This window comes from Poecile atricapillus, chromosome W, assembly GCF_030490865.1.
Source record: "Poecile atricapillus isolate bPoeAtr1 chromosome W, bPoeAtr1.hap1, whole genome shotgun sequence".
Taxonomy (NCBI): domain Eukaryota; kingdom Metazoa; phylum Chordata; class Aves; order Passeriformes; family Paridae; genus Poecile; species Poecile atricapillus.
In genome coordinates, this window is record NC_081288.1 from 20,563,316 (window position 1) to 20,591,242 (window position 27,927).

Consider the following 27,927-nt stretch of genomic DNA (forward strand, 5'->3'; position numbering starts at 1 on the left):
ACTTTATCATCAACTTGTGTGTCACCTAAGTACATGCATATAAACACAAGGATTACAGAACAGAAAGGATTCCTTTGCTTTCTAAACTTTGAAACTAAATCTTAATAATTATCAAGTAGATCGGTGTTACCCATACTGATGACCATGGGCAAATATTTTTCACTCAGGGTCAAGGACTAACCTAGAGGGGCCTCCCCACTCAAGGGAGGAATCTCCACACACACTTCCACCCATCTTCCCTGCTGGAAGATGGGACTATGCCTTTATAGCACAGTGATTGGTTGTCATTCATATGTTGCTAGGCTAGTCACTGCCATGCCAGCTTTATTTTTTAAATAAGATGTTGTCACATGTTTGTTTTTCTCCTGTTTATCTGTCTTTCACATCCTTGTCTATTCAAGTCATTGTCACAAATAATCTATCCTTTACATCCATATGAATGTGAATAATCTATCTATCACATGGGTTTAATTTAGGATTGTTGGTCAGGCTGATCTCACAATCCTTCAACACTATAAACAGTTTTCACTGGAAATTAACTCCATTGAAATGGAGTTCAGGATCTTGAAAGGAGGAAAGAAGACAAAAGCTAGGACTGCTGTCCTGGATTTCAAAAGGCTTTCAGCATGTTTAGGGAATCTACTTGGGTGAATCCACTTGATATGATCCTGAAAAGAGAACAGGTTCAGAAAGACTGTTTTTGATGGATTTTTTTTGTATCTCACAAGGAATTAACTTTCTACAAGCTCAAGAATGGCCTGTTCTGTTGTGCAAGAGAACCTGCAAAGATGGCAGGAGGATGTGCAAGGAGAGCTTGACTGAACTCAAGCATGAAAAGGAAGTATAAGAGGTGGACATAAGCACAGAAGACTCAGAAGAAACTGCCTAACTCTGCAAGGATGCGTTAGGAAAATCAATCTGGTCAAGGAATGTGAAGGCAAATAAGTGCTTCTACAATAGAGAATGTAGACCTGTCCCTGAATGTGACTGGGACCTGGTAAAAAGCAATGCTGCAGGGGGCCATCACAAAAGGAATTGCAAGGTGGGTGGTTTCAAGTAGAACTTAGGCAGAATTTAATGCTAGGTTTTGGTTGCAGAGATTAGCAAGTTAAAGTTAAAGCAAAGTTAGCATGAGGGATTGCTGAACCTGAGCATACAACGTGTGCTGCCACTAACAATACGGTCTGTGTGTGCTCTTTGTGAGGGCTTGTTCCCACGGGAATGTGTGAAAATGTAATGCTTTCAGCAAACCTCAGTGTACCCTCTAGAACGCTTGGTATTGTACAGTAAGAGATGGATGGATTTGTTTTACTTGGAAGAATACTGTAAAGATGTGAGGAACAATGAGGCTATTGAACCTCTCCACAGAACTCTGTACAGCAGTGGCTCCACCAGAGAGGACTGTCCTGGTCTAGTGCATTACATGTTTCCCAGCATTGCAGGAGACATGTAATAACTTTTAAAACCACCTTTTTCTCTTAAGCATCTTGTGCTTTTTTTCCATTTGAGATCCAACAGAACCAGAACTTCACTCTACAAAGCAGACACAGAAAGATTTAGTTTCTCAATGCCTTATTTGCCTTAGTCCTTATAACGCAGTTTGGGTTGAAAGGGATCTTTAAAGGTCAACTAGTGCAACATCCGTGCAATGAGCAGGCACATGTTTAACTAGATCAGGTTTCCATTGAGCTTGATCAGGTTTCTATGAAGCCCAGTATGGACTGGATAATTATACAGTGAGGTCAGCTGGCAACAGCTTCAACTTCTGAGTTCAAAGGATCAGCAGCACAAAGACAAGCTGGAGACCAGTCCCTTGCGTCAATACTAAGGTCATATCACTCAACATCTTCCTTAATGACCTTGAAAATGTGACATGCAAAGTGCATGCTCACAAGTTGGTAGATGATTCAAAACTGGGAATAGTGATTGATGTTACTAAATGTTCCCCAAAATGGGTAAAAATAACAAACCCTTAACACCAATGTAGTATTAAGAAGCAGATATTCTTTATTACATGCTGGATGCAAGAGGGGCTGTATCCTCTGAAATATTGTGCATGCTGAATAAAGAAAAGCTCCTGTTTAAATACTGTATTTTACATGCATATTCGTTGATTTTCCAGAATAAACATACATACGATAATAATTTCCTTGAAATCATTAACATATTTTCCCACTCCTTTGTGCACAAATTGTTCTGTCCTGGGTGTCTCTTAGGTTGAGCCCAAAGTGATACCTGATTGCCTGGTGAACTGGTAGAAGTTGGCACATGGGCTGGTTGCTTTCTAGTTCTTCTTGCAGAATGGATATTGTGCAGTTCCACAGGCCAGTGGTTTTTGAAGAATAAGCATCATGTTAGCCCACCAGGCACAGATGATTTTTCATCTGGCAACATCACGGTGTCCCTCTGAATAGGGACAATTGACAGGTTGGAGAAAGCAGCAGACAGGGACCTAATGAAGCTCAGCCAAGGCAAGTCCTCTTCTGCACCTGGGGAGGAATAACCCCATATACCAGCACACGCTGAGGCCTCACTCTTTGCAGAGAGTCTATGTCCAAGCACTTCCTGAGTCACTCTTTATAGCCTGCTGCTTTATCAGTGCAGTTTCTCCACACGTTCAGGCTGATGTGGCTGAAGTCCTTCCTGCAGCTGCCTACAGTCAAACCAGTGCAAGAGTAGCATGTGTCTGTTCCTTGGGATAATCTGATGTCAGTTTGAGATACACCATAGGTGTGTGTTGAGCATAGGAGTGTGAAGTTTGGCAGTTCATGAGCTACTTTGGGAGCAGCTCCTGAGGTTAGACAGTTAAAGTCACTGGGCTAGTAATTATTTAATTACTTCCACTTGAGAAGCTGAGGAACAGTAAACCTACCCCTAGCGCAACCCTAGCCATGTTTCTACCTTCTTCCAGACTCACTGTTGGAGAAGTGAACTGAATCTCATGAAAAATAGGAAAAGAACTGGTTGCTTGTCAGCCAGACCTGTGTGCTGTTTAGGTTTGTCACCTAGGCACAGAGAATATGTCAGTACCACTCAGTTTGCTACAGCTTTATCATGTCTCCTGACCCCAGGAAAGGGATCTCCAGGGAGGCCTGCCAATGAAACCAGGAGCTTGTAATTAACACATGTAAATTGAAGTTCTGACATGACTATAACTTAAAAAAATAAAGATTTTAATTTCACTATAACAGAATAGCTAAAAATGGGAAGGAAATTTAGTAAACAGAACTGGTAAAATAGAAAGACAAGCAGCTGGGTGTAATATATACCTATACCCGTGTGCAGGGAAGAGATAAGGAAGACTGGCTGGTTTTGCATCAACAATAGGTTAAAGATATAGTAGCTTGATGGAATGCGCACCTAATTGCTTGCTTATTGAATACTTAGCAAAAAAGGAAAGCAGGAAATGTAATAAAAATGCTGTATAAACCCACTGAAATCTACATGGAACAGAAATGCTTCTAGAGAAGCATTTCAAAGAGCATGGGCTCTAATGCTTTCTCTCAGCCAGCTTAATAAATGCATTTTTAACTGATGAAAATTGTTTGTCATTGACCTTTGTTTCAATTACTGACTCATGGTGACTGAATAGCATTGCAAGGATAAATATTAAATCGTATGCATGAGGTGTCACAGCCAAACTGGTCCCATACAAGCATTTTTTCTTTAAGGTGTTTTATAACTTTTACCGTAATGGTATGATTTGAATCATCCAATTACCTACTAATGGATATTTCTAATTATCTAATCACAAAGTATATTCTGTTGGCCTTGGAGCGTTATCATCCATCAGCATCCTTGTGGTTTATTTGTTAATCCAGATGTTTCAACTGTTGATTTAACAAAATTTTCAGGTATTACAATCTGCTATGTAACAGTTGACTTTCGCTATTATGTATTTGCTTTTGCAAATTATAATAAATCGTAACTACTTCTGTAGATACAGTGCAAATTATAATTGCTTCTGTGAACAGTAGAACTAAAATTTTGCATGGAGCAAGGCTATCACAAGGTGTTAAGTGTGCTTGCAAAAGATGTATCACAAGATACATTTGCTCTTGCAAAAAAGATATCACAGGCAGAGAACAAGATACCATAAAAGCAGAATACCACGTCTAAAGTGGCATCAGAAGACCACCCTGGACTGCCTCCCTGAGGGACCCTCAGAGACTATAGCTGTGGACTTCTGCAATGCTGTGGCAACCTGAGGCAGAGCTGTGGTAAATGGGCTCTGAGAAATGTGCAGAGTCATTTGGGGAAGTAATGCAGCTGCAACAGTATAAAGGATGGCTTGCTAAAGAATTGGGCTGCTTCTTGCTGCTGCACTCACCAAGCACTGTTACTTTTGCTTTATTGATCTGTCCCTTATCATCCCTTACTAAACTCTCAAAATTTTGAGGAGTGGCCTCACATCAGGCATCATCAGGAACCTATGTTTCTCTTAGATATGGATCCTTCTGTTAATTTTGTCAGAACAGCTGTTTCCATCTGTTAGTCAATCACACGTTCTTTTTAGTAGGGGTGGGTGGTGGGTCTTGGGTCCAAAGCTGATTGTTGTAAATGACAATATAGTATTGGCTTTTGCATATCATTATTAATCACAAAGATATTGATATAGTACAATTTATATTTCCTTTTAACTGCTTCTTGGTATAGTGTAATCTGTGAGTTTATGTATGCACCATATAGCTTATATAAATAGTAAATAGTAATTTGATAAATATATTATATTTTAGGCCGTGGCATAATATTTAAATAGAGACTATGTGATTTTAAAATGCTTTTATGTGACTAACTCAAGAGAATGGTGTAAAATGATTAGGTAGTTCCTTGCATTTTCAGACTATCGGAGTGATAAGATAACAGTGACAAAAAACAGAACTCAATTTACTGACTCCTCGTTATCAGGGAATTTACAAACAATAGGATGGAACCACGAGAAGAAATAAAATATACTGGTTTAATCTACAAGATGGCATAGAGACAAGTCAAAGGTTAAAACCAAGCAAAAGAACATCTAAACTCAAAGGAATGTTTGAATGTGTATAAACTGTTACGAATAGGCATGTGGTTCTTTACGTAATAGTATATAAAGAACGTGGTTTTAAAATAAGGGTGTGTTTTTGGCAGATAGCCAAGGGCCCCAGCGCTGGATTTTATCCCTTTTATCCCTTATTAAACTTTTAAAAATTTTAAAGAGTGAGCATCGTTTCTCTCAATGAGGATGCAGTGTTTATCTACTCAGTGCTGCCAGCTTCAAGGAATGTGTGGTCTCAATTTATACCACACCATCTAGAAATGTAAAAAGGAAAGAAAACAAAAACAAACAAACAAACAAAAAACCACACAAAAAACCCAACGAAAATCAAAAACAAAGACAAAATTAATTGCAGGACGAAAGAGCTGGCAGATGATGGATGGTAATAGGAAACCCGGCGCTGTGGAATGCCTCCACTGACGGCAGCAAGGAGGGAGAGGGCCCTTAAAACCACCGCGGCCCTTGCCTGAAGGCTCCCAGCCTCCCTTGTTCTTCTTCCAGGCTTGGGAGAACACTTTCTCCTAACTACTAAGCTCTGGAAATGGGGAGTGGGAGCCCCGTTTTTTTGCTGCGGGGTGTTTCAGGCCGCTTCAGAGGCCTCCCTGAGCCCCGCCGAGGCGCTCCACAGCGGGCCGGGAACGGGACTACATCTCCCGTCATCCCTCCGGGCGCCGCCGCCATCTCGGCACCGACCGCCGGGCCGGGCCGGGCCGGCGACCCGTATTCCCCGCTCCCCGCTGTGTTCCTCGGGCCCCGCCGCATTCCCCGCTCCCCGCCATGAGCTGGGACGGCGCCGGCGAGGAAGTCCGGCTCCTCCTGGACCTGTGAGTGCCGCCCCGACACGCTGCCTGCCGCCCGCCCGCCCGCCCCGCCAGGGGGCCGGGCCCGGGGACTGGGAGGGGGACGGGGCTCGGCCGGCCTGAGGCGGCGGTGGCGGAGCGGGGACAGGCAGTGTGGGTGCTGGCAGGGTTCGGCAGCCTTCGGGGGCTGCAGGGATTGTCAGAGGTGCCCCTTTGGGAGGAGTTACGGGGCAGGTGACAGGGGTGACGAGATTTGGCAGGGAGGTAACAGGATGATCCTTGGCAGATCCGGGTGTGGAGGGACGGCTGAGCATCCCTGGCTTCACCTGGCCCTAGAGAATCCAGTGAATGGTGTGTTGCTCTGAGTTTTTCTCCATGTTGATACCGAAATTGGCTAGAAAACAAATTTTCTAACACAATTTGAAGCATTAGAAAGCAGGCGTTCTTTATTGCATAGCTGGACACATCTGGATGATCTTTCATCTAAGCGAGTATTTCGTGACACTTTACAAGGTGTTTATTCCATAGTGCTCCTATGTATTCTTTAAAGAGTACTTCCTGGCTAATACGTAAATATCACTTTCCTGGAACTAATTTGCACGCATCCACGTCTTACTGGAAGTCCTTTTGTGGTCCTGGAGGGTCATCTGAAGGGGTCTCTGGTGATCACCAAGTGTCCCCAATGTTGCAAAGGGTGACTTTGCCTTGAGCTTCTCTTAGGGCATGCACTGTTGCTTCTTGTTATATAACTTCGGCACAAAAGCCACTATATTCCTCATTATCTGTTTATCCACTGGTTCCAGCTACATTTAGCATCCTGTGTGTCTACTTTTTTTATTCTTTTATCTAATTTGCTACTTAGTCTTTAAGTTCTATCTTGCAACTCTAAGGGGAACTGAAAATTTTTATTCTCTGTGTTATCTGTCAATGTCAAATTCCTTTGTGTTCCGGAGGAAGTTAGAAACAGGAATAAAATATTTCATTTGAAAGATAAAAGGAAAATAGCTAGCAAAGAGTACAGTTAGGTTATTATTTGTACCTTACAGCACTAAAGATAAGATTTTAATTACCATGGTGTGGCCAATAAGTGTCCTATAGTTTCCTATAAAGTAGAATTACTGTGAAAACCTCTATATTTTAATGAATAATTCTTTAAATTGCAGATCAAGACCGTGCTAATATCAACCAGCTTTTTGAAAAAAATGTTATTAATCTTAATAGCCATTCAAGCTAAATTTAATATGCCATGGTAAGAGACAGTTGGCATAGCTCACATTGATTTCCATGTATCTGTGCTGGGTTTGGGGTATTTTCTTCAAATTTGAACTAAGTAGTTGGTTTAGATTTACAGGCTCCTTTTGAAGCTGCATTAGTGAGACAAGCCCCTCCTTTCTGCTCACCGTGTTGCACAGATCCTGCCTGTGAGCAGGTTCACATTTGTGGTCTTCAGAGATGATAATAAATGGTGTGTTTATTATCTTTGATAAGATTTTTTATTTTTAAAAGATAAACAATTTTCTTAATTTCTGAAGTCAAGTTAAGGAATGTTGTATATAGATAAGCTGTTTAATCTCAAAACAAAGAATGTGGATGGTGTAACCTGGATGTACGGAGACAGAGCTTGGTACAGGCTTCTCTGTTGGTCAGTCAGCCAAGTTCATCCAGCAGTCACTGAGGTTTCCGTGAAGGCATGGAATGCTTGCACATCTCTGGAGGAATGAGTTAAAGCTGATCCTGGTGTGTGCTTGGGTGTATAAGGGTCTCTGCAGGCAAGGCCTGGGTTTAACTGCCCAGGTTCTGCTTGAAATGTGTCCTGCCTACAGTGTTCTCTGCAGTGACCTGCTCGAGGTGCTTTTCCTACACTGTATTGATGCACAGACAAAGACTCTCCAACTTTAGTTAAAGTTAGAAAGTGTATGTTTGTTACGAACACCAAGCACACCATGAGTAATCTCCAAAGGCATGTGCAAAATCCATGGGGCTCTTGCCCTCTTTTTATCCACAAAAATCCTATATATTCATATAATTATTCACTATACCTGTATATATGCATTACCTAACCTTGCATACCCCCACTTCCTATTAAAATGAGTTCAAAGTCCTTCCTCAAAATGAGTCAGTGGGTTTGGAAATGGGTCAGTGGTCTCCTAAGATGAAGTCAGGGACATTTTCTTCTCATTAAACTCTTCACCTTTGCCTTGTTGGCAGGTTCTCTGGACCCTTGGCCATGGTCCAAGCTCCCCAGCCTGGGTCTGGCTGGTTTTGGGCCCAGGTGTAGTTACGGTTTCTTCATCTTTACAATAGCTCATCTTTCTTGTCTCCTTCTACAAACACAACTAAGTCAAGCAAGTAATATATTGTCTTAGCTCTACCTAGGTCCACCTGGTAATAATTAACCATCTACATAGTTTCTATTCCTCTTGCTAAACTCTGAATCAAAATATATTGCTTCTGTCTTGTAGCTACATTCTTAGCTTCTAAATTCTTTTAAACCTTTGATTCAGTATGAACTTCAGTGTTTTTTTTTAACGTGACTCCATGCTGGAAATCTTGCTTCTTTCCTGACTTAAGTCTGTGCTACCCTTCAGATTATAAAGCATCAATATTTTGACCTCTTTAAAGCTTTTATTTGGTGTGATTTTAGTTTTCTGCAGTTTGGTGGCATTCTGATTCCAGACAGGTTTTGTTGCAAAACCAGTTGCCTGTAGGGACTCCAGAGCTGTGGTTTTATGCTAAATTTAATTTGGCATTACTCCAGGCTGCTGCTGCACCCTGCACTCAGCCGCTTGTCCTGGCACTGTTGTTTCTGTGTCCTCAGAGTTTTAGTCAAGGGGATTTTCAACCAGATCAGATGCTGAACAGCTCACACTGCAACTGCAAATTTCAGAGACAGCTTGAGGAAGGCACAGAAAAAAATGGTTGAGGGGCTGATTTTTGCCTTCAGCTGCTTAGGGAACAGTTTCACAGAAGGATCAGCTTGACCCCAAAGGGCAATAGCTGAATCAATGGCAACATGGAACAGCTGAAACTGGTAAGGTCTGAGGGGACTATAGCCAGATGCAGAAGATAACAATTTATGGCTTGATTGTTCTAGTTCTACTATGTAATGCCTCTTTTTGACTGTACTGTAACTTTTAATTTTATTTCAGATGCCTTCAGTGTTTGACAAAGAACCTGTCCAGATACTCTGCAGATATTAAGCCCTTGCCACCCAATATAAAGGATAAACTGATTAAATTAATGAGTAGGCAAGGGCAAATAACTGATGCAAATATCAGTGAGGTAAGAGTCTGTTCAAAACTATATTGTCTGTTTCGGGAGGGGAAAGCAGCCTGTCTTGCACACCAGTCTGTTTCTGAGTATTGTATGTTTCAAGATGCTCATGCATAATTTATTATATGTATATTATGTAAAATTTCATATGTATTATGTAAAGCTGTATATTTCATCAGCTTGATAGAATTCTGTCAGTAGAATTCTATTGACATTAAGCACACAATCTCCATGTAGTTTATTTAAATTTTGGTTCCTAGAAATATAAGGATGGCAGAGCTAGAAATCAGTAGTTAAAGTTCTCCCATCCCTTTTGCACTCTGATGTGTGTCAGTGTTTCAATGAGACACCAGTTAATAACATTTCTTGAGCTGTAAATTCAGGGACACATTTGTTTTGCTATCTGTTTATGGTTATCTTGTTCAGCCTCAAAGGGAGGTGTGAGAATTGAGGGAAGCTAAAGGTTGGCCTTGGTGAAACAGAAAATTAATGACTCCCTGTGCATTCCTGCTTTGACCTGTAACTCAAGAGACAAATATTATCAATTTCTCAGAGTCTGGATAGTGGAGCCAAGACTAGAGGCAGAAGCACTGTGGAAAACTTACAAACAAAATATTTTAGCTTTAGATAAAAAGATTTTTGTTTACACAAAGTAAGTCTTTGAGTAAAAATCAAATTCTTATTAGTTTATCTACTTTTTGAAAAATTGCCTGGACAAAATCTGGTTTAGGCTACCTTTTCAGTAAGGGGTAATTTCAAAACATCCTAAGAGATTATATAATTAAAGCCATGTGATTATGTGTGTTTATGAATGCACAAAATGCATTAGGATATTTTTAGTCTGGAAATAAACTTGAGACCTTAATTTACAGGCTTTTCTGCTGTCTCTTTCTAAAGTCTCCTCTGTATTTGTCATCTTTCAGCAGTTGATGAGTGCCTTCTCTTGGAGCCTGTTTTCCTTGTGACTCTGGGAAAATTCTGCTCTGGTTCTTTTTTCATGTTTTTTCTTTCTCTGTTCCTGCAATTTCCTGCAATTCTATCCTCTGTTGTCATCATTTTCTTTACCTTACCTTTACCATCATTTTCATATAACATAGCTTTCTTTGCTAGCAGTTTCCCATTTGTATTTATACACATCCTTCATATCTTTTCTCTGTTTTTCAGGGTTGGGGTGTTTTTCAAGAATTTTGCTTGAAGTTAAGTTTCAGATGAAATTCTGTTAACCTGAACTTTTGTGTAAACTTCTATTTAATCTCTTACCTCCCTATTCTGTCCAAATTTGTGTTACCATGTGTCTTTTTCCCCCTTGTTCTGCTTTTTGCTTGGACCAGCCATCCACAGACATGTCAAACTCTTTATTCTAAATCCCCTTTACCAGATAGTTTTATAAAGCCATCCAGCATGTGTCCACAGAATACAAGCCTGTATTTTTAAATGTCTTTTTTTTGTGTGCTGCATCCAGACAACCCTTTGTCAATCTAAAAATCTTATATATTTGCAAAACAGGCAGTTTTCCTTGTAGTACCTTATTAGAATGAACACCAGGAGGAATAGGCCTTTAACAAGCCTGTCAGCTGTGCTGTTATCTTTGCTAGTTTATGGAAATTTATGTTTCTGTCCCTGGGAGTTAAGGGAGTAACAAGCTGAAGGGAGTACATGGCTATTACTAAAATTGGAGGCCTTCCATTGCTTTGGGTCTAACTTTCATAAATGTTCTCTTGGAAAAGATTTCACAAAAATTCCTATCTGGATCTTGGGGGACTGAAAGATCCCATTTAATGAGGATCTGGTATCTCTTCATGGTATGGTAATGAGAGTGCTTGTTTATGAGCAAAAGAGTGTGTGGGGGTGAGAAAAATACTTTGGGGGAAAATGCCTTCCAAATATCACTCTTCCTTGTTGTGCTTACCTGTTGAAGTTTTGATCACAGTAAGTATTTTTTTTTTGCACTGCAGATTTCTGCCCACAAAATGTGCTAGCAGGTGTGAGGGCGTTGTCCTGGGTACACACGTAGCAAGTGAATCACCAAGATTGTATTTCCATTGTTTAAGTAGCATTACTTACACATTAAGTATTAGTGTGTTCCTACTCTGTATGTCTCAGAAACAGTTCATGCTGTAGGAGCTGAACTGTTGCACAAATAGACCAGATTTTCTTTAGTTTTTCGTTCCTAGGACTGGTAACCCCACCCTCTATTGCAAACTTCTATGTGATGTCTAATATTACAAGTACTTTATATAAAAGTGCAGATGTTTGATGGCATAGCAGAGTTTGACTGAAATGGTGGGTTTTCATTACAGGTATTGCACCCTGCTGTGGAGTCTCTGGACCTCCGAGACTGTGATATTTCAGATAATGCATTATTGCAGCTTTATAACTGCAAGCAGCTGAAAAAAATCAACTTAAATTCTTGCAAGGAGAACAGATTTGGAATTACTTCAGAAGGTGTGTTATCTGTGCACAGATAACTGGGATCTTATTTCTGGCTTATTTTTCTTGTTAAATTGGAAAAAAATTGCCCAGAAAATATCTAGGGTAAATATTGCTTAAAAAAAATCCCCAGTGCCACCCCAACACTAATTAAAAGTCTCTTCAGTGGTGTAAATTTCAGGCCTAGTTATCCTAGGAGAGAGCTATCAGGTTACTCTCCTGCTAGATTTCTGGTAAAACCATGGCTCAACATGTTTTCCACTTTATCTTAATTGTTCCTTCCTCAAAACTTGTTCCAGAGCCTTTGGACTCAGCATGGTGGTTATGTTAAAGAATTAATAACTCTTTCAAGTTGTTTCTTTGGCAGGAGTCATAGCACTGGCCTTATCCTGTCCTTACCTGCGTGAAGCGTCTTTCAAAAGGTGCTGTGATATAACTGACAGTGGAATTCTGGCTCTTGCACTCAACTGCCAATTCCTTCAAATAGTGAACTTGGGGAGCTGCTCAGGCATCATGGATGCATCTCTGCAGGCACTAGGAGAAAACTGCAAATTTCTTCACAGTGTGGACTTCTCATCTACTCAGGTAACTACAGTGGCAATTGGCCAATTGGCTTTAGTTTGTTTCTTTTTTAAGATTGTCAGGATAAAGTTCAAAGTGGATCATTTTTGCTCTGCTCTTGACAAGATTTTAGACCATCGTTTACTTCTAATTTCTGCCTTTTAAGGAAAAGGAAAGGTATATTTTGCTTATTGGTGACTGGAAAAATACACATTTTGGTATTAGAGCATGTATAGTGAGCCAAAGATAAACCTTTGTTAGAATCTACCTAGGTTGGTTTTTTTTTATTTTTTTTTAGTATATTTATTTAGCACAATAATTTTTTTAAAGTGGTAAAGTAATCCAAAATATTCAATTTAAGGAAAGTAGGATCTTGGACAGCTCATTGCTGGCTTTCAGTTAGGACAAACTGCTGTAGGTAATAATCTAGGATGTTAAACAATACAAGCCCCTAGTAGAAGTAAACACTCTGTAATTAAATGACAGTATAAGAGCGATTGTGCTTGTCAGAGTTATGGTACAAAGTCAGCACTGAAAAAACAACATTTTAAATGTTGGAAATGGCAGGGAAGAAGATTCAACAACAGCATTTAGCTTGAGAAGGGGGAGATGAGCTGCAAAAGCAATCCTGTAACATATTTCATAATTACAGTGAGATAATGATGCGAGGGAAAGGTTTTTTTGCAGTAAGTGTAGCATTCAATTGACATTGATGGTGAGTAATTATGTTAAATGTGAGTCCAGTACTGAGCATTCACAATGAAATGTCAGTTCTGGAAATTATGTAGGAGGTTCTTATTTTAGATGCTATTCTTCTTTCAATTTTTCCAGAGGTAGCGTATCAAAAGAGTCTTAATATTTCATCTGGTAATTTTTATTTATTGCTATTTAACTCTTGTTTCTCCAGATTTACTTTATTGCTTTTCTATTTCCTTGATTCTCTTCCTTTGTAGACAATAGCTGTTTCCCTGTGTGTATTTTAAATGAGGTGAAAGCTTCTTGAGTAACTACATGGTTACACTTTTTTTTTTTTTTAACACTTTTCTGCTATGTTTACTTTTTTCCCCAACCCAAATTGGTCTAGGTAGAGCAGAAATGCTTTTTAAACCTATAAATTAAAAGTGCTGTGCTCTGACCATATTAGTGTTAAATGAGAGAAGGAAGCTGCAGGAATAGCAGTTACACACTTGGAAACATCCTTGCAGAAAGCCAGGCTGGATCACTTAGCAGAAAAATGAAACAGTGTTTAATAGAATGAAAAAAACGCAGCTTGGCTAATTTTCTATACAAGTTTAGCTGGGAAGAAAATACTGTAGTGTTAAGTGTATTCACTCACTGCAGGGAGTGAATAAATTAATATGATTTTTGCATCCAAATAGCTGGGTTTGAAAAAACTGAGCTTTAATCCATTGTGGTTTTTTTCTCCAGGTAACAGATGATGGTGTTGTGGCACTAGTGAGTGGAACATGTTCGAAGAATTTAAAGGTAACTGACTTAACTTAATAACAAAGGGACAAACAAAAGAAAATACCTGCAACTTAAAAGTATAATTATTATTATTATTATCAGCAACATTTCTTCTGAGGAAGTGTTTTTACTGACTGACTTTCATTTCTTACATCTTTCAAGATCCTTGGAGTTTATAAATTGGAAAAACTTTGCAATAAGACAGTGCTTTTTTTATTTTTATCCTACGATCTCCAAAATATTTTACCAAATCCTGATTTCACTAGATTTTATTAAATGGTCTTTTTTCTGCATTTCTTCTTGTATGTTGTATTTATTGATAGGTAAGGCAATTTAGAGGATGGGGAAAAAGCTGGTAATAATCTGTTTCTTTATTCTGCTTTTCATGTTTTCCTAGCGTGTACAAGAGGCAGTAGTTGAACAACTGCAGAGAAATTAAGAAAAGAGCAAGGTTTAGTCTAATCTTGAAGAAGTTATTTGATTTCTTTTAGGAACCATGTAGATAAATAGAAATACTAGAAACTTCAGCAGAGGCTATTTTGGGAAATTTTGGGAAACACCAGAATTTAGTTTGGGTTTTGTTCTCCTGGACAATGAATTGGTATGAGAATGTCAAAGTGATGGGACTCACCGTGGAATCTCATTGAAGAGTTTTCTCAGATGTCTTGAATGGTATGTGTGTGTTGGAAAAACTCAGGTTTATGTTAGTTTAGACCCTTTACATAAAAGCTGTCTTTTTTTCCCTTAGGATATTTTCCTGGTCTGTACAGGACCACATATGAGGTCAATGCACAGAGGTCATAATTCCTTCTGGTTGGAGATCTTTGAAACTGGCAAAGGAAAGCTTTGCCTCTGAAACTCTGGGTGCTCTGACAGGCTGTTGTCATTCATGTTTTCCTAACAGGAGATACACATGGAGCGCTGTGTGAACCTGACAGACGTGGCTGTGGAAGCTGTCCTTACCTGTTGTCCCAAGATACACATTTTTCTGTTCCATGGATGCCCACTGATAACAGGTTGGTCTAATCATAAGAAGATAATTACATGCTGATCATACCTTCTTCCTTTCTGAAAAGCACACTACATTCCATAAGTAATCCCAAACAAATTAATAACTTACTAACTAAAATAATCATACACTAAGATTTTCAAAGCAAGGTGAGAGTTATGCTTTGACATGTAGCAGCCTTCAGAGAGAGAATTTTTTGTTGTTGTTTTGGAAATTTTTGGATTTTTTTCTTCCTTTTTTTTATCCCCCTCAGCATGTTGATGGAGACCCAAAGACTTCAGAAAAATGCTAGCATCTTAAACCCTGACTCTGTTCTGAAAGTGTGGAACAGCATCCATTCAAGAAACAGTGGAATGGAGTAGGACAGCTTATGGTGTTTTAACTTCCGTTGGTTGGTGATGCTTTACAGTTAGGTGGTTGGAGAAAGAACCAAGAGGATTTGGATTCCTACAGATGTATCTAAAGTGTGATGATAGCGAAAGAAGCATAAATATGGATATAGAATTCCCTTACTGTGTTGTGTATCTATTCCAAACACCTCTGTAATCTGAATGAAAAACAAGAAATTCCTTTGTTCTGTTTCAGATCGTTCCCGAGATGCTTTAGAGCAACTCATCATATCAAACAAAATCAAGCAACTAACTTGGACTGTTTACTGATGATTTATGCTGTACATGTGACTGTCAAGTTTACAGGTGGGAGAGCTCCTTCAGCAGACATGCACCTTGGAGAGCTAGCTGGTGACTTTTGTGCCACCAGGTTGCATCCCTCCTGCTTCCCACTGGAGGTCTCCGTTGCCATTCCAGTCCTTGCCTGTGAGCCTCGGCTTCCCCATTGTATCTCTTCTGAGTCCTGTCTGTCTTTGCACAGATCATACTTCATTAAGAGGAAAGTTAAACTATAATTAATATTACAGGGCCGTTGCTCAGGCTTCAAGAAGTGCTGGATTTGGCTGCTACTTAGTATCATTTAGCAATTTTTACAAACCCAGTTTAGGTAAGTCTGTGTTTGGAGTTCTGTATTCTGGGATGGTACTTGCAGCTAAAAGTACCAAGCCCAAACATAACATTGACACACAGAAATGTCTGTAAAGTTGGGAGTTTAACAAAAATCAACAGACAGAACTGGTGAATGGAGGTGGCATTAACAGCAGTACAAATGTACTTTCGATAGTAACAAAGACTCTCCTTTCACCCTGTACTTTTGCTAAGTCTGAAATAAAAAATGTAGGTACCTTTCTTCTGATGTTACTGATGCTGCAGATTTCTGTTCTTATTTACCATCAAATACTTGCTGGATTTTTACACATCCAAAACTACAGCCTGTGAATGTGTAAACATAAACTTGCTTTGGAACTGTTATGGTGACTTTACAAATTTCAGAGTAGTAGCTGTGACCAAGAAAAGGATTTTACATATGGGAAAATATTTAATTTGCTCTGTATTTTGTCTGTGTTTCTACAGGAAAATCCTTTTAGGGAACAGAACATTGGTACTCATAAGCGTATCTGTGAGTGAAATAGGACCAAATGTAGTGTCTGGGGACATAAATCACAGGATGGTAGAGTATGTGTTCTGCTGTATGCAGTTCATTATACATCCAGGGGCCCCCAAAAGGTGAAAATACAAAAAAAAAATATTGTTCAAGTATAGTCATATTAAAAATTAATTTTTGAATTGTAGAATGAGTTTATTACATGATGGAGCAGTGCTCTTAACACAATTACCGGTCATGTTCCTTGGCTTTCTTGAACCAGCATACCCTCTAGTGAGAATTCTATGATTTCTGCATTAAGCTCCTTAATGCAAGCCATTTTAGCTTTATTAAGGCCATGGAACACACTGGGTTCATCCTCTAGATCTGGAAGTAGAAGGGTTTAGTTATGGTGGTCTAACATGGATTTGATGACATCTGGAAACCTAAAGAGTTTAGGGAGCCATAAGGAACATGTTTACTTTACCATTTAACTCTTGTCATAGCCACACCTAAGTGTTGCAGAAGTAAACCAGTCTTGTATTAATCTATTTAAAGTTCAGGTCTAATTGCATGGAACGTATTTTTTGTTGCCAATATTAAAGAATATTATGATGTTTGACAACAATCCTTGTTCTTCTGTTGATTATATGGTTTATGAAAGTGCAAGTCTATTTAGAAAAGTTGTTCATGTGTAACTAAAAGCATATTTTTCCAAGAGCAGCACATAAATCCCTTATTCTTGTTTCATGGCTCAGCTCAGTGATGTGTTCCTATGATCTCTGTGGGTGTAACTGCACCAGTACAAACCATTGGTGCAAGAAGTTGATTTTGCTACAGTAGCCACAAGCATCAGTTGTCATTGCAGCAAGTCCTTGTGCCAGATAGAGGCCTAATAACCTAATTACCAGGTTTTATTTCCCCTTTGTTAGTTTTGTTTTTTTTCTAAAGATTAGTTTATTGTTAAGCCCTGTGGAATCTCTGGCATCAATCAGGGCCCATCATTCCTTTGAACTCTTGGACAAATCTGTGTTGCACTATATTTGATATTGAATTGTGTAGCTGTTTAGGCAGCTCTGTGAAGCAATGCTAATGCTAACCTCAGTGTCAAAGTTATCCTTTTTCTCCTTGCTGATATAACCTTGAATTTGTCATGTTGAAGGCAGATGCAGCTTATACTGTGTCCTTAAGTATGCCTGTAGATTTACCATCCTCCCCTACAGCCTCTTGTCAATGTGTAACTTAGTGGTACATCCTCAACTGGTGCTTAAAAAGCTGTACAACAAGGTAACACTGTATTTTTAGGTTCAAAAGTTTAATGTAAGTTATTTTAAATCTTTCACCATTAGAGCTTGAGTCTGCCTTTATGTGTTTAGTATTTGCATAACTCTACTGGAATGTTTTTTGGTTCATAGTAATTTTCAACAAATGTTTACAGGCACTGGGTGAAGTGGGAGAAGAACCTCATGGATGTGCTTACCACTTCATATTCTCTATTGTTTGGATATTGTTATTTGTGAGCCTTGCAAAATATTCACATATTGTTCTGAAGATTAAAGTTTAGAAGTTGGCTGTTTGGAGAGTTCTGAAAACTTGTTGGATTATAGAACCATGTACATCTGACTGTGCTCCTAAACCTTCTACTTCATGAATACCATGATTATCTGAGTGAGTGCCGCGCACTCTTTCACATTTGTAAGCTTCCACCACAGCAGCTGGTATTGGGAGACTTGTAGGTGCACTGTGTTCTATGGTGCAGCTATTAGCTCCCCCTCTCTGCTTGTTCAATAATTGACTGCTAAAGTTGACACTTCTGTAAGACTGCTCTGAGACTGGCTGCTTCTTCAAATGGCTACAGTTACAACATTTTACCTGAGGATCAGATATTTTTTTTATCATGTTTGGCAGATGAAACTGGTTCTTAGGTGGCAGATAAAACTGAGAATGATTCTGGAGTTTGTTCAGCATCTCCTCAAGAGAAGAGCAAAATAATTATATCAAGCTTTTATTCAGTTTTTATTTAGTTACCCTCCGTTTGTCACAGAAGTAAAGACTTCATCCCTCAGCAGCTTCCCAAGGTGACATTGCTTGGTTTACCCTTGCAAAGGGTAATGTAGGGAATGTAGATCACTTGACCCTACTCTCAAGGGGATGAAGTTACCCCATAGCTGGTACTATTTATTCACTTTCCATTTATTAAAGCTTTTACACTGGCTGGCAGTCAAGAAGCAGAGTTTAGATTTGGGTGCAACTCCTACACAATCACTCTGGCAGTTTCAAGGAAGAGGAAATTTTTATTATAGAGGGAGAGGGGGGGATTCAATTTAGTTACTTTGACATTCAGAAGAGATACCCAGAAAAAGAGCAAGGCACTTCAAGTTGAGCATATTACGAGCTAATAATCTAGTGGAGAATTTTATGGAGGGCAGCAATAATTTTCTATATTTAGAAATTTTCTATAAATAAGCTGCAAAAGCCTGTGGAAGCAGTGAAGTAGTCCTTCAGCCACAGCCCTCTCCCCACAGTCTTACGCTGGACATCCAAAACATTTCACAGGAATGTCAGCAAGACACAAATATACATGGGAAACATCAAGCATGCAAACTCCTACATGTAAGTTGTTTGTAGATCTGCACTTCAGTGCAGGTCCCTTTGAACACAGTTTGCATGTAGCTTTTACCTCAAATTGAGCAAAAGCCTCAGTATGATTGAAATCAGTCCAGTGGAGGTACAGTAAGCTGCTTTACTTTAACAGATAATTTCTCTGTTTAATTCCATTTTCATTTTATATAACTGCAGAAAGCCAACCAAGTGAGACAAAATCCCATAGAAAGGCAGCTTCAAGAGTCGTCTAAGCCGTTCGAGGGCTGATAACTCCAGACGATACTTGATGTTAGCCCGTAATTTTCTTGTCTGGTATACTCAGGCAGTGAATATTCTATAACTTTGTGCAGCTGACTGTGAATGCTGTGGCTTAGAAACTGATGCCTGCCAGGGTCACCAATCAGCACTTCAGTCTGGTGAATCCTGATGCACTTCTGCAGCCAGTGATGCAGACCATCAGCAAGTTGTTCGTCATAAAACATATCTCCTAGAACGATGAGGTCCCAGTTGCCAGCCTCTGAATTGATGATGTTCTTAATGGTGATGGGGAAGGGATTCAAGTGGTTCAGTTCACAGTTCAAGATCATTGCCATTCCTGCAACTGAAGAAAAGTCATAGGAAAATTAAAGTTATATTTTAGGAGTCAGCCCCCTTACACATTTCTGTGACACATCTTTCAATTTAATCTCTCAAATGTTGTTGTTCATCCTGTCTAGGGGGCTTCCACAGTTTTTATTATGAGTCAAAATCTAGCATGAAGTTGATGAAATTTTATCCTCGTTACACCATGACACAGGGAAGAAGTATTCCTAGAATGGATACCAATAGAAATCAATCATGGAATCAAAGTAGAATATAATAACTGCCTTAATCTATGGATATACTTCCTTCCTAACTGATGAGTAATTAAATTACAAATAAACTGTATTCGTAAGTCAATTATGGAAAGACAAAGTCTAGAGGAAAAAGGCAAAATCTAGGCCCTGATGTACAGGAAAATGCCATTGTCCTACAGAGAAGCCAGTTTGCTCCTTGTGCTTGGAGCTCTCATCCAAACCAGCTGTGATGGTGTATGGGCAACACTTGACAGAAAGTTTCCTGTTTGTTCTAAGTAGCTATGGAGATAGACCTGGGCCAAGAAAGGCTGGTACAACCCAGCTTCCAATACTGGCAAAACCCAGTCCTCTTTTTAGCATTCTTAGGGTTCTGTTTGGAACTTGAATTTCTCCCAAATGGAAGAAAAGTCTGTGTTAAAGGTGATTTAAAAATTAGTAAGTATCTTTACACAGAGACAAAAAAAGCCTTACTAGGGTCAATGTCATTGGCAAGGACATGGGATGCACCACTCATCACAGCAGCTATTGCTGTTGCTCCACATCCACTTCCAAGATCCAGAACTGATCGCCCTTTAACCACACATGGATTATCTAAAATGTACCTGAAAAAGAAAAGCTGTTAAAGCAGTGAACCAGATCATGCAAATTTCTCAGGTTTACATTACACTGCGTAAGTTTCTTGCCAAACATGTAATGAAGTGTGGTACCTTAACACTATTCCACATGTGCAGCTGCCACGAAACTCCTTATTTGTCTTGGATGATATAAAAATCAAGAACCATCATTTTTCTCCCTAACTCCTCTCCCACCCACAAACAAAAATAAATTCAGCCAAGTAAGCATCATTTTATGTTATTCAGCTCCTTCTCTGACAGGTGAGCTTTTCTGTTAAGTAGACACAAACTGGTAAGAAAGACACTTCTAGGTAACTAGAATTCATCAGAATGCACAAGAAATAGTAAAGGATTTGTAGAAATTAAGAGCAATCTGACTGAACAAACATGATGTATTCACAGTGAATATGGTGCCCACCCATCAATCTGAAACAGTGCTTATGCAACTGCTTCGAAGAAGAGGAATTTCTCCTCTTTCTTTTCCTGAGCCATGCAGATAGAGGTGCAAATGCTTTGAGACTGCTTAGTGTTGCTCCTGAGTAGCATAAAAAAAAAAAAGAATAGAGCTGTGGTGAGCAGAAAGTGTATCTTCATCTAATTGCTGACACCTGCCAAGAGAAATCCTGAAAAACCTTTAGGCTGGTAGTGGAGAACTGACAGAAGGCAAGTAGCAGTTATTGTTAAATACTATGAATCATATTATAACCATTGCAGAGGTTTCAGAACTTTAACAACTGCCTTGAAATTCAATTGGCTGCAAAGGGGAAAGCCACAAGTGTCAGGGAGAAGAGCCCTGGGCGAGATGAATTACTGCAAACTGCCATAATTTTACTGCCAATTTCCATAACTTCTTTTGAAGTAGAAACAAGAAAGGATTCTAAATTTGTGTTATCTTCTGACAGGGAGAGTGATAGCTGACTCTTCACAGAGGGCTACCAGTAAGCACAGCTTTTGCAGGGGGATTCCAGTAGATAACTGTAACAGAAATGTGGAGACTGGTATACATTGGGAACAAATGGATAGAAATGTCTGGCCCTGGAATGGCACCAAGAGGCCTGGTAAGCTTGTCAAGTACAGGACATTTGTGTTGAGGCTCAGCAGCTCAGATGTTCAGCAGCACTCCCCTAAGGACAGCCCCTAGTTTACCACCAGGACCAAGGACAGGGATGGATCTCCATAGAAGTGCTGTGTTTCTCCTTTCTAGGGGTTCATCTTGGATTTGCCATGACTTTCCATTAGTAATTTGTGTAGGATGTGATGTGGCCCTTGTTTCCGGTGAGTGGTTACTGAGTTACTGCTGCTGATTGTGGTGACTCAGAACAGCTGGATGCTGCTGGATCCCCTGGCACAGTGCACACAGTGTCTCTGCCCTCCTGCCGTAACGAGGAATCTTGGATTACACCAAGAGTAAGCAGCTTGAAATAGGAGACTCCCGATGCTGTGGAAACGCCAGCTGTGAAAGGAGGACAGTTATAGAGGCAACCATATGTTTTTGTGCTCCCTTTTTACTCTTCCAAATTATGCAACTGATTTCTGACATTTCTTAATACATCAAATCAGTGCATAAACAGTAAGACAATAAAGCAATGAAATGCCAGATCATTATTACTGCTATCCAAATATCTGAGCATACAAATCATATGATAACAAAATGAAGAGATTAGTTAATCTATTTTACATACCCCATGTTTAGGAGCACTCTAGTTCATCTACGTGGCAGGCTAATCAACTCATAATTTAACAGTAAGACTCATCTTTTACCTGGTCAAAACTGCCTTCTTATTTATGCTTTCTTGCAGAAAAACAGTAACGCCCCAATTCAGGTTCTTCCCTTTCATCTATGTGGGGACTCTCTGACAGCTTGTTCTCTGCTGTAAAAATTAAGATTTTTTTTTTCCTGCTGTTTAAGTGAGAGATTTTACAAAATAAAAGAATTCTAGTTCTTGGGAATCAAGAACATTAAAGACATTTTGACAAACAAAATCAAAATGTGGCTTCTGGTGTGACTAAAAGCCACAGTAAGTTGCAAAAATAAGGCTGCTGAAATACTAGATGAGTTATTCAGGCTCAAGTGCATCAGCATTAAACTACTTTTCTCAGCAAACCAGAAGCACATCCACACTCCTGTCTGTCTCCACAAAAAACCCACACAAGTTATGACAAAAGAGCAATCCTCTCGTTTGGAGTGATAGAATTAAACACCTCACTACATTTTGATGGCAACTTCACAGCCCTTCCATGGATCCAAATTCAGCCCTGTTGTCAGCACATGCATAGCCAATGAATATAACCAATTTCTACTTCAAAGACATGAATTATTTTACACAGCAAGTGCTGGAACTCGCTGCCAGCCAGCCAGCAGAGATTGGGATGCTCCAGACTAAGCAGAGAGGAGGTTGGATAATGCACCCACAATAGGCAAACACTCATCACTAGGAATTGCTACAAACAGAGCCAGGTCCCACATCCCGGCACACTGGACTTATCAGCTGTGGTGCATTGTGCTGCATACCTGGAGAGGGCTTGGCCTCCTGGCCAGTAAATTGCCCAGAAAGGGTCCCCATAAGGCCACAGGTCAGGTTTTTCTCTCCAGAACCTGCAGCGAGGGGTGAGGAGGCGCAGCCGGATCTCTGGTGTGAGGTGCCCGCTGTTGGTGACCTCGGTGTTCTCCTCCAAAAAAGCCCTCACCTCAGGGTCCAGAGACTTGCCTGTGCTCCAATGGCAGCAGCGCTTCCAGCACAGAGAGGGGCCTCCCCTCCTGCTTCTCCACACCTTTGCAAGGGTATTCTGCCTGCCCAAAAGGAGGAGCCACTTCCAGCTATGGAAGGCCATGTTTCTGCAAGGACACCAGCCTTCCCCAGGAGAGATTGGAGCACAGCTTATCTGAAGGAAGTGATGAGGCACGGAGCTTGAAACAAACTCACAGGATGTTGTTTTTCATAGTTATGGATGACAATTCCTGAAAGGAGAAAAATGCTGCATAAGTGATGTTTCTTCAGTGACTTCAAGGCTTTGTACCACCAGGGACTTTAAGAAGAGGAAGTCCCTATGCTCTTGTGCCTTGCCCCTGCCCCTTAAGTCTGAAAGAAGTGGTATTCGAGGAAGAAGCTAGCAAGAGACCCATACAGAAGAGTACCCTAAACTTATCCACTGAGAAACAACCAGTTAGTGGGACAGCTGATAGAGATAAAAATTAAATGTGCAACCTTTTAACAACCCTCTGCCCTGAAGATATACACACAGAAATCTACTCCCATTTAAGGTTCTTCCAATGAATCTTCAGATTTTGCAGGAAGACTCTGGCATTTGCAGGGCCTGTGGACATAGCAATGGTTATCAGTAGGTTGTTTGAAGAGACACCATTAATTACAAGTTTTATAATGGTGATGAGTCTTTCATACAAAAGCATCTTTTTAAAGGCAAGCAATTAAAGGATTTCCTCTCTCTCCCTAAAATTTATCCATCTGCCAGCTCAAAAATTGACAAAAATAGAAAAAAAACCCCAAACTGATGTTAATCAGAGTAGTCCTAATTCATTGCATTTCAGTCTGTATTTTAAATGCAGATTTAAATGCAGGCCTGATTGGTTAGTCTTATGGTGCAATAGTCTCATGTGGATGCTGTCAGCTGTAGAAGAAAACATCCCTATAGCCCACTCTGACAAATTATATAAACATGCTCCAAGCTGTCTGAAGAGAGAAACTGAATCCAACACATTTAAATGAAGTTTTTAGATGGTGATACATTCAGACTGGACAGCCTTGCCACACCACTCAAGGTGTGTAGTACGCTTCACACAAACAGTGAAGGAGAATGAAAGACTGGTATGTCAGAGTTTAGATTAATTTAAGAATCAAGAGACTGGAGAGTGGAGAGGCACAGCACTGCACTGATAGGCAAAGGAGGAGCCTTTCAGCACCTAGTCACCAAACTTTCCTCACCTGCCTTCTCTTGCTCCTGGGCCTTTCCTATGCTGATCCTGCAAGTATACGCATCAGGAAGTGGCCTGAAGGGAGAGGAAATGTTTTCCAGTCTTCCTGCTTAGATCTCCTTCACCCATGCTTCAGTATTTTCATATCCTTTTTCCTTCCTCACCTTGCTCTCTAATTTCTTTTCAATAACTCAGACTTCCTTGCTTCAGGGCACAGCTTTTGAACCTCCCCTGAAACTGATGACCAGAGAAGCATTTCAGGCCTGTGCTTCCACAAGAGCAAGACTGCAAGTACAAACAAACAAGAAACTGAACTCATTGTTTTGCAATTGTTTTCTTTCTTCTGCAGTGGTTTTCACAAACCAGCAGAATGATGCATGAAGAAAGCTTTCATCCCAGCCCCAACAATTTTTCACAGCAGAAGAATCATGGACACCTTCATCTAATAGCTATTGCAGGTTGTCCTTAAAACTAGACAAAGGAACAACAGGAAGAAAACAGTGAAAAAGTCTTAACACTTTGTAATTCATTAGATCAGTTTTTCTACATTTGTCTGAATAAATAAAAAAAAAATCATGTGTGTTTAGCAGTATTTTTGTTGTTTGCTGGCCTCTGCTTTAAGTACTGGCTTTAGTTTCATCACTTACTAAAATGTTAAGCTGTGAACTTCACACTTTGCTATTCAGGCTGATACTCCCACTAAATCTTTGTTTGAATCATTGGCTAAAGGCTTTACTTTTTTATTACAAATAAATACACACAATCAAACATTTTACATTTTTCCACACTGGAGAATGCCATTCAGCAGAGTCCATGTAATTGATGAATGCAATTAGCAAATGCCTTCCTTCTTGAAGGCAGAGCTCTATAATCCTCATCTGCCTAAGGGAAGCATGATGTTTTAACTGCAATCAATTGGAGAGAGAAATCTTGTCAGCAAATGCTGTATGCTGGCTTTTCTCCATGAATTGCAGCAAATTAGCAGGGCTGTGATTCTGTAGCATTTATTTTGCATGGCCTGTCATGATGGCTATTCTGCTGAAATTAATCATCAGTATAGAAACACCTGCCAAGAGCTCAGCGCTAAAGATGCCAAACTGAGCTTAAGTGCTTAGTGAGGGAAGGCATCAGGATGGGCATTGCTGTGTTTGACACTCCTGGCCCGTTCATTTTCCTGGGAATAAAATCAGGATGGATAGCAGGATGGATATCCCTGTGTTTGACACTCCTGGCCTGTCCATCCTGCAGGGAATAAAATCAGGATGGATATCCCTGTATTTGACACTACTGGCCTGCCTGTTTCCTGAGAATAAAATCAGGATGGATATCTGTGATAAATGGAGATGATTCATGCTAACTAAATTATAACTATTTGGAAAGTTTTTATTATAAAGCAATAAAGGGAATTAAGTGTTACAAGGCAGATGGACTCCTTTGCAGATGTTATATGTTAAAAATAGGATACAGGATGTAGTTTTAAGATAAGTAATGTCTCAAGACAGGATCGACCTTGAGATGGACAAAGTTGGAACAACTTCAAGCATAGGGTCTGAAATTATGGTTTTATCTATGAAATGCAAGGCTAATTATTGGAACATAATGCTTACTTACATAACACAACGCTTAGTATGCATGTGCAAACCCGTGAGGCCATCCAGAGGACAACGAGGATGAGTGTAAACCTTCATCCAAAGACCACCAAAATAAGACTGAAGACCCCCTAACAACAAGTGAAGCATGTGCTATGAAGTATAGTGACGTAGAATTTAAGAATTTAAAGTGGGAGGAAGCTTATAGGAAACATAAATGAATATGTATAAGCACATAGTATATAAGTTTAGTCTGAATTGCTTTGTTTTGTATGTGAGGTAGGGTGAGAAGCCCTCTCCATACCCTAGTCAGTTTTGCTTATGTTTTAATCATGCTTAATTACTGGAAAATTACATACATGTATATGTACATACATATACTTGAATACATTTGCTAAATTGTATTCATTTATACCAAATTCTTATTCAATTCACTGAATTGTATTCTTTTATACCAAATTGCTATTCAATTCACTGAACTGTTTTTATTTTTAATTAAATTTCTGTTAACTCTATAGACCTAGTTGTCTAATTTCATTCATAACAATATCCCTGTGTTTGACAATACTGGCCTGCCCATCCTACAGGGAATAAAATCAGGGTGGATATCCCTTCATTTGACAATACCGGCCTGCCCATCTTACTATAAATCAGTGGGCAAGTAGAACTTGGACAAGAAGAAAAAAACGTAGCAAAACACACAAGAAAAACCTCCCCCCCCCCCCCCCCAAATAAAAACAAACGCCAATTTCTGTTTCTATGTAATTAAACTTTTTTTTTTTTTTTTTTTTTTTTTTAGGTAACAGGAGCAGTCCGGAGCCCAACCACCCCGCCGCACCTTCCCCTCGAGGGATGCCAGCCCGCTCCCGCGCCCCGGGCCGAGCGGCCGGGGCCGCCCCGCCGCCATCGCCGCTCGCCCGGCGCTGGGCTCCCGCGGCAAAGCGGCCGCAGGCCTTGGGAGCACGGGCAGCTCCCGGCCGGGGCAGGGGCACAGCCGGGCCCGCTGCCAGCCCGGCCGGAGCTCCCAGCCCGCACGTACCTGCTGCTGCCGCCGCCGCGCTGCCGGGGCCGGGCCGCGCTCCCGCCCGCCCTTAAAGCGGCAGCGCCGAGCGGCCGGGCCTGCCCTCAGCGCCGCCGAGGCCTCGCCGCAGCTCGGGCCGGCGCTCTCCCGGCCTGCAGCGCCTGCCCCGCTCCGAGGCTGAGCCCTGCTCCGTGCCCTGGGCTTGCTCCGCTCCCAATGCGTTTGAAAGGCTTTTCTGAAAGACTCGCGTCGATGGGAACTAGCGCTGTGTTTAAAAACAATGAGAAAAATCCACGCGGGAAAAGGAGCGGTAATGCGCGTCCCCCTTGAACAGCAGGGCAAATGAGGGGTTATTTTCCCCTTTACACATCAGATCAAGGTCTTATAAATGAAAATTCTACACTTGCGAATATGTCAAGCAATATAGCCAATTTATTAATTTGTTCGATAAAAGGTGAGCAAGTTTTACAGCGTGCTGGGTGCGTTGAGGATCTCTACCTTAAGCAATGCACAAATTCAGGTCTCAGAGGTTAGTCTTATTATTCTAGGCACTTCTTCAAATCTTCAGTTGTTTTTTACTTGCTTTTTCTTCATAATCAGCAGCTGTGGTTTTTGGACATCTGCTGGGGAGGTGGTCCAAGAGGGTCTTCTGACGTCTCTAGTCTCCCATCTTTCTCTTAAAATATCTTTTTCCATTAGCAGTTTGTTTAAGCAAGCATATATTCTGTTAGTCAGCATATAGTTTGCAAAAGCTTTCTTTCAATCATTTCACAACCTAAAGCTAACCTGTCTAAAAATACCTTCATAGGCTCTTTCCTCAGTTGTTACTAAACTCAAAGTTAAGATGTTTCAAAACGCTTTTGTAGAGCTTTTTAGCTCATGTTTGTCCTACTTCCCTTTTTTAAGTGATTGCAAATTTTTCTTAAAACTAATTTATAGTTTATACAAAGGATAGTTTAAGCTACAAGGTAGCTTAAAGCTTAAAATTTTGTTGTTACAACAAGCTGCTAGGTAAAAGCTTATTGTTACATAATTATTTTGTTAAACTCTGTCTTCTCCTCGGCGTGTTCCCGTTCCTATTTGTGCTGCTCGAATGATCCCTTCGCTTCTCTCTGCCCAGACCCTCTCCGGTGTGGGCAGGAGGGAGGGGGCTTCCCTCGCTTCACCGTGTTGCTGCTGTCCCCCGGGAGGGCACAGCTCTGTGGTAGGTAAGCACCCGATTCACCTACACCATCAAAACACTGGGGTTTCCTCCGAGGCCTCGAAGCGGCCACATTTTCA

General features: G+C 40.4%; 2 protein-coding genes across 15 annotated transcripts; one reads left to right on the forward strand and one right to left on the reverse strand.

Moving 5' to 3' along the window:
• Positions 1–5,360: 5,360 nt before the first annotated feature.
• LOC131592014 (protein AMN1 homolog) lies at positions 5,361–26,442 on the forward strand. Of its 7 annotated transcripts, none has more exons than XM_058863225.1 (8): positions 5,361–5,862; positions 8,988–9,120; positions 11,412–11,556; positions 11,909–12,126; positions 13,531–13,587; positions 14,474–14,585; positions 15,164–15,254; positions 26,425–26,442. In XM_058863225.1, exons 1-7 carry the CDS (start codon positions 5,816–5,818, stop codon positions 15,235–15,237), a joined length of 786 nt encoding a protein of 261 aa, XP_058719208.1. In that variant the 5' UTR covers positions 5,361–5,815; the 3' UTR covers positions 15,238–15,254; positions 26,425–26,442. The 7 variants fall into 7 exon arrangements, with proteins under 7 accessions (XP_058719208.1, XP_058719207.1, XP_058719209.1 ...); XM_058863224.1 differs by lacking the exon at positions 26,425–26,442 and adding an exon at positions 17,490–17,768; XM_058863228.1 differs by lacking the exon at positions 26,425–26,442 and adding an exon at positions 6,125–6,351 and having other exon boundaries at positions 5,363–5,862; positions 15,164–17,777.
• LOC131592012 (electron transfer flavoprotein beta subunit lysine methyltransferase-like) lies at positions 18,059–26,832 on the reverse strand. Of its 8 annotated transcripts, XM_058863220.1 has the most exons (7): positions 26,665–26,832; positions 24,201–24,321; positions 24,047–24,111; positions 23,347–23,420; positions 22,618–23,064; positions 19,963–20,093; positions 18,059–19,256 (listed from the first exon to the last, which is right to left on the reverse strand). In XM_058863220.1, the coding sequence occupies exons 5-7, from the start codon at positions 22,935–22,937 to the stop codon at positions 18,892–18,894; spliced, it is 816 nt and encodes a 271-aa protein (XP_058719203.1). In that variant the 5' UTR covers positions 22,938–23,064; positions 23,347–23,420; positions 24,047–24,111; positions 24,201–24,321; positions 26,665–26,832; the 3' UTR covers positions 18,059–18,891. The 8 variants fall into 8 exon arrangements, with proteins under 8 accessions (XP_058719203.1, XP_058719200.1, XP_058719198.1 ...); XM_058863217.1 differs by having other exon boundaries at positions 22,618–23,420; positions 24,201–24,273; XM_058863215.1 differs by having other exon boundaries at positions 22,618–23,420.
• Positions 26,833–27,927: the final 1,095 nt, after the last annotated feature.